At 42.7% G+C, this 10,954-nt stretch overlaps 2 protein-coding genes across 2 annotated transcripts; both read left to right on the forward strand.

Moving 5' to 3' along the window:
* The first annotated feature begins 114 nt into the window (after positions 1-114).
* guca1b (guanylate cyclase activator 1B) lies at positions 115-2,254 on the forward strand. The gene is made up of 4 exons (XM_076099606.1): positions 115-438; positions 1,096-1,245; positions 1,398-1,512; positions 1,613-2,254. The coding sequence occupies exons 1-4, from the start codon at positions 235-237 to the stop codon at positions 1,726-1,728; spliced, it is 585 nt and encodes a 194-aa protein (XP_075955721.1). The 5' UTR covers positions 115-234; the 3' UTR covers positions 1,729-2,254.
* A 721-nt stretch (positions 2,255-2,975) lies between these two features.
* oard1 (O-acyl-ADP-ribose deacylase 1) lies at positions 2,976-4,647 on the forward strand. Its single transcript, XM_076099615.1, has 5 exons — positions 2,976-3,240; positions 3,396-3,561; positions 4,009-4,067; positions 4,157-4,269; positions 4,395-4,647. The coding sequence occupies exons 1-5, from the start codon at positions 3,196-3,198 to the stop codon at positions 4,540-4,542; spliced, it is 531 nt and encodes a 176-aa protein (XP_075955730.1). The 5' UTR covers positions 2,976-3,195; the 3' UTR covers positions 4,543-4,647.
* Positions 4,648-10,954: the final 6,307 nt, after the last annotated feature.

The raw sequence follows: 10,954 nt of genomic DNA on the forward strand, positions 1-10,954 counted from the left end.
GAGGGAGTCGCAACAATAGGGAGCCCAAAAATAGTTCAGCATATATGGATATTCATGCCATTTTGATCAATTTGATCTTTTTCGATTTGCACAAAGATCGTTGCAGTAATCGGCTCGATAACCCGAGGACTGACTTTTGTAATGTAGAGGGAAGCTTTAAAAGAGTTACCCAGCTTACATGTAATGTGAGAGAGAATTTTTAGTTTTTAGGGAGCTGAAGGGAAGATTTCCACAATGGGTCAGCGCCTGAGCGAGGAGAGTGACCCAGACAAGGAAATCGATGTGGCAGAGCTGCAGGAATGGTACAAAAAATTTGTTGTGGAGTGCCCAAGTGGAACTCTCTTCATGCATGAGTTCAAGGGATTTTTTGGCGTTGCTGATAACAAGGAGGCCGCAGATTACATTGAAAACATGTTTCGAGCCTTTGACAAGAACGGCGTAAGTACAAACTCGCAGTTGTGTGGAAGTATAAGACTTGTATATTATATTATTAGTACTGATTGGAAACAGTCCAATTTACAAACAAGATTGGTCATATCTGTTAATGCCCATTATTGAGCACATGTTTGTAGAGCGAGAGTTGGTATTCTATTAGTCGGTCGACAGAAAATGAATCGGTAAATATTTTAACTGTTGATTAATTGGGTAAGTAAGGCAAATGGGACATAAAAGTACAGGTTCTAGCTCCTGAAATGTGAATATTTGCAGATTGCTATAGTCTTCTATGAAAGTTAAATTGTTTTATCTGAATATCAGACATTTGAATATGTCAACTTGGGCCCTGGGATATTACGACGGGCATAAGTCGAAGTCTAAACAGTTAATTAAAAAAATAATTGGCAGACAAATTAATGCAGAAAATAATCCTTAATTATTACATTCTTGAACATTGATGCGTGATTCAGCCCTCGGGCTATTCAGCTACAAACCCAGTGCAGATAATGTTAAAAATAAAACCTTAGCTGTGGCCCTGCATATTCTTGTTTTATTGTTGTATCTATTAGGAGCCCTATTTATATTTAATCCTTTTGCTCGGCTAAGCACAGAAACATTTTTGCTTCATTAAATGTTAACGCTCTCTCTTCATGTACACAGGACAACACCATTGATTTTCTGGAGTACGTGGCAGCCTTGAACTTAGTCCTGAGGGGTAAACTGGAACATAAGCTTAAATGGACATTCAAAATGTATGATAAAGATGGCAGCGGATGCATTGATAAAACAGAGCTTCTTGAAATTGTGGAGGTAATATTTACTGTCATACAGTAACGATGTGCAACTATCGATCTGTGAAGCTTTCAAAACATTTTAAAGAACATTTCAACATAAATCAGTGCGCTGTAATGAAACGCAGTCAGAGCAAGAGTGGTTGTAACTTACTTTCCTGTCACTCTCAGTCTATTTATCGACTGAAGAAAGCCTGCCACGGACAGCTGGATGAAGAATGCAATCTGCTGACCCCAGACCAAGTGGTTGACCGGATATTTGAGCTGGTTGATGAAAATGGAGATGGTGAGTGTTTGTCACAGTTTTCTTGCAGCTTAAAATGCTTCATGAATGATTCAAAAGCTCTGTGTCAGGCTGCTGGAATGGCTTTGTGGGGTGTTAATAGGGGAGCTCTCGTTGGACGAGTTCATCGATGGAGCACGGAGGGACAAGTGGGTGATGAAGATGCTGCAGATGGACGTCAACCCCGGGGACTGGATCAACGAGCAGAGACGCAGCTGACTTCTTAGGCTGGAACGTGGACCGTCAATCTGTCGCATACACACATCATTCATGTGTTACCAATCATGTTGTAATTTGTGTATGTATGTTGCAGTTTGTATATAAAAGACGACACCACAGTCACCCTGGCATTGTTCTGTATGCTGTCGTATACGATTTAGATTTTAGAGGAAATGGTGCATAGTTACAAAACCATTTCACAATAGGTTGATAGCAGACCACCTCAAGGTGTCACTCAGACAGAACCAGGATATTCTGATGTAGCATTTCAAAATGAAAGCCCTTTTTATGTTTCTCTTGTTTATTGTATATTCTATGTATGTATGTACGATGGGAAGCAATGTGTAACCGGAGTCAAATTCCAATAAAGCTGATTCTGATTCTATAGAAAATGAATGAAACACATCAGCAAAACATTTCACAAATCATTACATTTGTTTTGTATCTTTGTCAAACTCAAGCCAAGTTATAAGCAGGAACAATTTTGAAAACGTTTTTCTTGGTGCAGTCAGGGATGCTCTCTTTGACAAATTTTCACTGTAGTTTATTGTGAAATCTCTGTACAGTGATTGTTCTATACTGATATTAATGGACAGCACAGGTTTGTAGATAGGAAATGTATCTAAAAAACTAAACTCATGCTTTGAAAGTGGTCAGTTTATTTTTGCTAAACAAAGGAGAATAATATGGAAAATGATTCCTGCCAAGAGATTATTAGCAGCCTTAAGATCACATGTCCAGTCATCATTCAATTGGGATTTTTGGACCATACACAGTTTGACTCGGAGCTGATTTGTCATGACATTCATCTTCACCCAGTTTGGTGACATAATGCTATTCCCATCTTGGCAACTTGAACCTGAATAGACATCTAATAAAAATGAATAAATAATCACATCTATGAGGTTTTGCAGGATCTTTAAAAACAACTTCTTTCTTATTTCTTATTTTACACTGCCTGTTTTGTTCGATGGAAATCTTATGTATTCCATTAAGTAAGCAACGCGCTAGTTTTAGAATTGAGAATAATAAAATGTCATTCAAAGACAACCTACATTTGGAAACTACAACTTGATGAAAAATATTAACATTTAATAAGGATAATTTCACGATTTTTAACTAAAGAAATTATAAGTATTTTTACAAATAGGTAGTTCAATTCTGGTGTTAATATATAATGTTTGTGCAGAATATCATCCGTAAACGTGGATTTATTCACAAGGTGCCGCCCCTTTCTCGCGAGAAGACAGGCAGCTGCTTCGTGACTAGTCCACTGAGCTAAAGAGCATACCGAAAGTACCTTTATTTAGCATTAAAACGGCCACCTGCAGATACCGGGTTGTAAGCTAAAAGAGACACTTTCCTGTCGCATGAAAAGCTCGCTCACAAGTCTTCTAGCAGTTGCTTTAATGTGTGTTCAAGACAGCAAATCAACTCACTGCTCAAGTGCGATAATCACTGTTGTCAATGTCGTCTCCACCTGAGAAACCTGTCAACACTGACAACATTAAGGTAAAGCTTACACTCGGAGGGGGACACACAAAATTCTGTCTTGGTTTTACGTGCGCTAAAATGGTTGGTTTTGACATGCGCCACACACCAGTGTTTATTTCTTGTTCTGTCGTTCTGCTTCATCGCGCGTTGCAATGCTGCCCCCTCCTGGCTAGGCTCCAGAAGACAGCTGGAGACTGAAATATCTCAGTGGGAACCTGTTCTCGTGCCCCAAGGACGAGGCTTTGGCCCACTGCATCAGCGAGGACTGCCGCATGGGGGCAGGCATAGCGGTGGTGTTCAAGGAGAAGTTCAAAGGGGTAGACGAGTTAAAGGAACAGAGTGAGTCGGCCCTTTTTAATAAAAAATTCATCAGGAGTGGAAATGTTTTATTCTGGGCTCATTGATTTCAACACGATCTTTTTGTTCGGCACAGAGACACCTGGCTTTGTTTTTAGCTAATAAAAGCTTCATAATATCACATATACTGTATATTCTGTATCACAGTTTGATGCTTTTATGGCTGCACCATCAGAACATATGAACATATTCTGAATGTCTTAAGCATTTGTCACATTTTCTTTTTTTCAAAATATTTGTTCTCTTTGGAAACTGAAGGATCTCAAGTCACTAAACTGTAAAGTAAACAGTTGCACGTTTTTCCTGCACAGCATTGATTTTTGTAATGACTTGTCTGCCATTGAGTCAGTGCGGTTTAAGGGCTTTTGGAGCTTGTATTGTGTCTTATTCTGATGTGAATACTATCTTCTTTTTTAAATCTCCTTACAGAAAAGCTGACAGGACAGTGTGCCGTGTTAAGAAGAGACAGACGTTTTATTTACTATCTGGTAAAGATTAGAATTGATTCCTATACAAACTCTCAATGTAACGTTAATATTGCAGTTTATATGAATGCTTTCCTGTAATTTCAATGCAGATCACAAAGAAAAAGGCCAGACAAAAGCCCACCTATGACAGCCTGACACAGAGCCTTGAGGATATGAAGTCACACTGTGTGGTGAACGGAGTAACAAGAATATCAATGCCTCGGTTCGTATCATTTCCGGTCATTTGGTGATACTTAATCAAACCAGGTTCAAGGGAGGAATACTAATTTGCTCAATGAATGCATCGCAGATGTGACCATATTTGTGTTGGCTCTCTCTTTCTGACAGTATTGGTTGTGGCATGGATGGACTGCAGTGGAGCGAAGTGTCAGAGATACTGGAACAGGTCTTCAAACGCACAAACATCTCCGTCACCGTCTACAGCCTCCCTGAGAAAGAAGAGACCACAGTGAAGAGAGAAAACATGCGCAGATGACTGATGGAAAAGCTCATTTATTGTCATTACAAGTATGCACCCGTTTCTGTATTATCTTGTTCATTGAAACAAAAATAAACTGTCTTTTTTTGCACAAAAAAATAAGCCAATCTCTCATGAGGACACATTTCTACTGATAATCTGTTATTCCGCAATCACTATTTGCCGCTTCCGCAACACGCTGATCTAAATTTGTCGCTAACTCCAGATGATACTGGGATTTGTTCACCTGTCCCTTCTCGTCACGTGGTATTTTACACCAGGATATTGAGCCTATAATATCGGGCGTCTCTGTATTTGCTCATTTGTCCAACAGGCACTCATGTCGTTGATTGAGCAAACAGTGTATTTGCGTTTCTCTATGGATATCCTATAACTTTTAGAGTGCTCATTGTAGTCTCTGTAGATGGTTGAGGCATTGTGTGATCCATTATTGATCTGCTCGGGTATTGTACTCCGGTGCAGCTGGGACACATCGGCGGTACCAGATGTGAGTCACAGAAAGAGAGTGGCGAGGAACCTGACACCACAAAGTCAATCCCACATCCATTTTCTCCCGGCATGGCAAAGCCTTTCAACACTGAAGTGGGAAGCAGAGAGCTGATACTGCACAATCTCGATTCAAAGCATTAGTTGGTTAAAATAATCTAACTGAAGGGGGGCTCCATTTAAGGATTCGACGACCTGCACTTCAGGTGTGAATAATTATCATAAACCTCAGTAGGAGACTGTCTGAACAGGCTCAGTAGTTTGCCGTCTGCGACCCTCCCACTCTCCTTTGGGGCACCTTCAATAATTCATGAGGGAAAGGCATTTACTGCTGTACACTGCGGCTGCCTGCCCATTTCCCCCATATATATCCATGGTTGGCTGGATGACTGTACTTCAGCATCACTGCAACCAACCCCCTCTCCTACTCCTCCTCCTCCTCCTCTTCCTCATCCTCGTCCTCCCTCCCCATCCCCCTTCTTTGACTGGCAATTAGACTCCACACTGCAGCAGAGCCACCGAGCTGCGCTGCAGTGAGTGCAGGGAAATCTCCCTCAATATCCGACCTGCTGTCTCACCCTCAGCGTGCTGCGGCTGGTTGGACTGTGCAAACCCAAAATCTGCCCTCACCCCATCTAATAGCCCCTCCGTCTTTGTTCCCATGCAGCTTCTGCTTGTCCCACTGCGGTACACTGGTTTCGCCACTGATGCTCTCCCCCATTCCCACTCTCACTCCTTTTTCTCTCCCACCCCCTCCCCCCTCTGCCCTCCATTCCTTTTTTTTTTTTTCTCTTTCCTCGATGCGTATGAAATTGCAGAGCTCAGCATTCTTCTCTACGGGCTCTTATGAGAGGAGGGGGGTATAAAGAGAGATGAGCTGGGCGGGAGGGTTTCTGGTGCACCGCACAACTGGCCCCCCTCCAATTAAAGAAGAGAGCTTATGTTATTGAAGAGCTGCTGAGCCAATCAGGAGGCAGTGCAGGCAAAGACAGCAGGAAAAAAGCGGCAGAGCGAGTGGGCAAGAGGAAGGAGGAAAAAAAAAAACTGCTGTGTGTGAGTGTGTGTAGTTTTTTCATCCCTCCCCTGAGCAGATCTTTATCAATTTGTGTACTCCAGTCTTGGGGTGCATTTGAATGGGTGTCTGTGTGTGCATATGTGGCAGAGTTTACAGGAGGACAGGGTAAAGGTGTGTCCAGAGGGCTGTGATAGACTCCTGACTTATTCATTCTGAAACTGGAAATAAGAGAAAGTAAGAGAAGATTGATTATTTTTCTCTCTATCTCAAAGTGTCTCGGAGCCTGTGGAGAAGGGGAAGAGCACGGTGACCGGCGGAGAGCAACCTGCACAAAAGGTAAGCAGCTACGTTCTCCTACTACTACAAGCATGCTGTTTTTTTTTTACACTTCTGAAGTAGTTTTTTGTGTTTTTTGTGGGTATGTTCCGGCTTATCTGCCATCTTTCAGTCTTTTTACATTGAGATATCTACACAATACTTGTATTATATATTTTTTGACACTATAAAGACTTCACAGAAAAGCAGAGGGGGGAGGCAGAGAGATAGAGAGATACAGAGGGAGGGGGGAGGTTGGTGCGGGACTCCCTGATGCTTCTAGGCAAGTTTCTGTGCACACGGTTCTCTAGTGCTGCAGTATCCCATTACATCCCTGAGTGGAGCTGCCTCAGCATCCAGCCTCTGTAAGGCAGAACGATGCATCTCTGTATGATGACTATCACCGTTTAAACTTGTTTGTGTTCCCTCGATGGGATAAAAAGTAAAGTTTTGCCCCCTATACTGTAAATCCACTGCTCTCTGATAAGATCAGTGTGCCAAAAGACGCTGCTGCAGCCCATTTTAGTGTTGTCGTGCATGCCCTCACTGTGTATTCTGGGTATCATTTGGGGTTACTCGGACAACAGATCGAATGAGCTCCGATAGCGTTTGAGCCTGGCGATGAGTTTTAGTTTTGTTTATCCCGTGTTCTGGGACTTCCTTTAGTCTGAGCCTGCAGCAAAAGTAGGCTCTCTGATTGGACACACCAGGCTTACTGACTACAGTGTACCAAAGATGTGGGAAAAAAAACAGTTTACCCTCACTGGAGTATTTATACTCTGAACATATGGTTCATCATTATTGTAAAATAAGCTCAAACAAACGAAAGTGTTTTTTTTTTTTTTTTTTACAGTGAAAGACAGCTGATTCATACTAACGCATGTTTTTTTTGTTTTTGTTTTCAAGTAAGCATTCATTATCGGCTTTCTTTTACCACATTCACAGTTCATTTAATACATCCCACCATCTTTCTTTGGAAGTCTGACCTTCATTTGTGAATGAAGATACGATACCGTCCAGCAGTGGGCAGTGTGTGTTTTCTCTGTACAAAATGTCTGTGAGCACTGGCCTGCTGCAGAATGGGAGGAAATAATGGAAAGACTGAAGTGTATTTTGTGTGGGCACGCTGTAAAAACACCGTTAGACAGGATGAGGAGTACAGTATGTACTGGCGTTTTCATATTACGAAGCAGTTAGGCGAAATACCTTTCACCCTCACATAGTAGATATAAGCGCAAGACAATCATGGATTCACTAATCCTTGTTACAGGTTTTAAATCATGTTTAAATTATTCAACACTGAGTTATATTGGGGGGATAAGGAGCAGGGCTGAGAAGGAAATGTAACTAATTTCAGCACCATGGACAGAGCTTCCCTCCTATTGTGTGAAGCAAACCGGTGTTTCGTAGAGAGGATTGGATGAGAGTTAAAGGCAAAGCTAATTCTACTAAAGATGTCTGTTTAGATGACCTGATAAATTGTCTGGCTGTACACATTTCAAAGTCCCTATTTGATACGACAGGATGGCAGTTGGCTGTGCACATCTGTTCTTTTGCCTTTTCAGTTGAAAACACTTTTAATTATTCATGCACCTCTCCTTTTCTCGAACACAGTCCATCTTAAACAGAACTATGTTTTGGCAGAGGTGCTGAAAACTCAGTTCCTAGCTGTTTCCTTAGAAAAAATCGAGAGAGAAAAAGCGTGTCCTTCCTGTACTTGTCTACCTGTATTACCATTATATGCTCCAGGTGGGAGTGTCACTGCTGTGGTTTTGTTCCATCTTCCTTTTCATTGCAAAGCTCCGAGAGGCACATTCAACTGTGGCATGAAATTGACTGCTGCAGCAAAACCATTGGGGTTTGACACCTTATTACACGGGTCTGTTTGGGTGGCAATACAAAATCAAGAGGATGATGTTAAAAGGACAGGAATTATACATTTGGTCCGCCGATGCTGGCCTGCAAGTCATTACGTCTCCAAGAAATCAATTTAAAAATAATTGAGGAGGCGCTGAAAGGCAGCGGTGTCACGTTAAGTCATTGAAAAGAAAAATGTAAAACATGTGTTGGCTGCGGCCGTTATAGTTCTGACACCCGCTGTCACACAAAGCTTTGTTTCATATCATGGTTGAGAGCGAGCAGGAAAGTGTCTCTGCAGGATGCAGCCGACATACTGAGAAACTCATTCGGGTAGCAATGATTAGAAACCTCTGCTCTTTAATGGCAAATGGAAATGAGACCTCTCACTGTTCATAAGAATGAGCCAGCGTCCCTCTTTAAGATGGAAGCGAGTGTCAGAGATGGAGGAGATTAACCAATCCTAATGAGATAGAATGACTAGTTTGAACACACAGACCTGTATGCTGTGACTCAAACATTTCAGCCTCACTACATAAACAGTCCTGGCCATGTGCAAGAATGTACTTCAGTAAATGCTGGATTGGGATTGCTGTTGGGAAACTCAAGTTGCCCTTTTCTGTTCTTATGTATCTATATGAATTATGTACTGTAACTCTTTCGAAGATTTGTGGAGTTTTCTGGGGAAGGGAGCAGCTGCTAGGCTTGTCATTGCTCATCCTGCGCGTATGACACCCACTGTCCCAGGCTGTGCGACATGGGCGTTTAGTGAGCCCCTGTAAATGATGGTGTAGGCAACATAGTGGAGCAACAGCGGCTGTCGCTGTGACATACTACAGTTAGCAACAATCCCCCAACTCTGCATATTGGGATGAGAAGAGCTACTGTAAAATAGTGTTACACCTGGTTGTTTAGGTTGCGTAGATGAAAAGATGTTTAAGGTGAGCAGAATCTGTTGGTGATACTAGAATGACACCGTGATAAATACAGTGAAGCGTCTGAATAACAGTGTGTGTGTGTGTGTGTGTGTGTGTGTGTGTGTGTGTCTTCGTCTTCTCCATAACCAGGAAAAGGGCACTTTATCATACTCGACAGGGAAAGGTTACAGGATGCATTTATGCGTTTTTTTTGTTTTGTTTCTAAGTGTGCATGTCAGTGTGCATGTAAGTGACAGAGGGCAGGGGTAGTTTCAATGAAGAATATAAGAGACGGTGTTGGACACCTGGATTACAGGCAGCTTTAAGGGTGAGGAGAGAAATGGGCTTGAAACGTACAAAAGCAATGAGAGGAAAGTGAAGGGGGGAATGTAAGACAAGCAACCCAAGCATGGGTGAGAGATAGAGCGAGAGATTGAGATATTGTCAGAGGCAGAGCAAGAATGGAAGAGAGTGGGTGTGCATCGCAGAGCTACGAGCACTGCAGTACATTGCGGTGCCCAGCCCCCGCTGTGTTCTCTGCTCACCATCCGGTTCCATGCACTGAAAAGACCCCTGCAGCAGCAGAGCTGCACAACGCAGAAGGCTGCCCGCTGATGAGCGGCAGCCTCACAAAGACCACCGTTGTGCATTCTGGACATGTGAAGATGCACAGATTCTTTTTATGGAAACACGACGTTCATGTTCAAAACAGTCGACCTGCGCCTGCCCGGCTCATTTTTTTTATATAGACAGAGGGAGTAGTCGATTCACGCTCCCCCTGGATTATGTAAGCGTATAACACATTCGCTTCACCCGATACAAGCTGAATGATCGTGTCTTCCCCGGCCATGTTTTGCTCGTCAGGAACATCTGCCCCACTGTTTGCTTTTGTTCCAGACATGGCATCTTTGCAAACATAGACAGACACTTTATTGAGCTTATTGAAATGGCAACAATAGGGAAACAAACAACACCTACCCTAAAATAGCTGGCGTTTGTATGCCTGTGGTTTGACATTATGTTGATGATGCTCTGTGGGGCGAATAACCAATAGTGATCCCTATGAACTGTTAAGACCTTCATCTGATGTGGCTTCTCACCTTACAGAAGAAACAGAACAAAACACCATTAATTCAGTTTAAAGTCAGGCAGTGTGCACAGAATACGTGAATGACTCACACAGGGTAGCCTCACACTTAAATGGGATTACTTATACAGCTTTCGGTCAGGCAAGCTATACCCACACACAAACACATGCATGCAGATAGAAATTCATCTTAATCACGCGAAAGCTCGAGGAAACGAAGGAGAAGCTCGTTTCTGCTTCCATAAATAGTTGCTACGTTTCCGTCCCACTGCTTGCCTGGGGGGGGGGGGGGGGGTGGACGGCTGAAACGTGAGAGCTTCCCTCTTTTTCTCTTCTCCCTCTGCTTTGCTGATGTAGATGATTCACATTACGTGGCGTGGACTCTCTCTCTCTCTCTCTCTCTCTCTCTCTCTCTCTCTCTCTCTCTCTCTCTCTCTCTCTCTCTCTCTCTCTCTCTCTCTCTCTCTCTCTGCTTCCTGTGACAAGGTCTGATTGTGTCTCTCGCCGTGTTCAGGAGTAGTTGAGTCAATTACACCTTGGCAGACAGGTGTTCGAGCTGTTAAGTGTGTTTGCCGCGGCACATCAGAGCGTGTTTGCTTCTGATTTGCACAGAAATCATCACCGGGCTTTGAAAATGATAAGGTGAAAATATGTGCGTGTATGTGAGTCACGCTGCAACCAAAGATTGTTGTAACTATTGTAAATGTATTCATTCACACCAAAGGTACCAGA

Source organism: Anarhichas minor, unplaced genomic scaffold (assembly GCF_050575085.1).
Source record: "Anarhichas minor isolate MPS153535 unplaced genomic scaffold, ASM5057508v1 ptg000003l, whole genome shotgun sequence".
Lineage (NCBI taxonomy): Eukaryota > Metazoa > Chordata > Actinopteri > Perciformes > Anarhichadidae > Anarhichas > Anarhichas minor.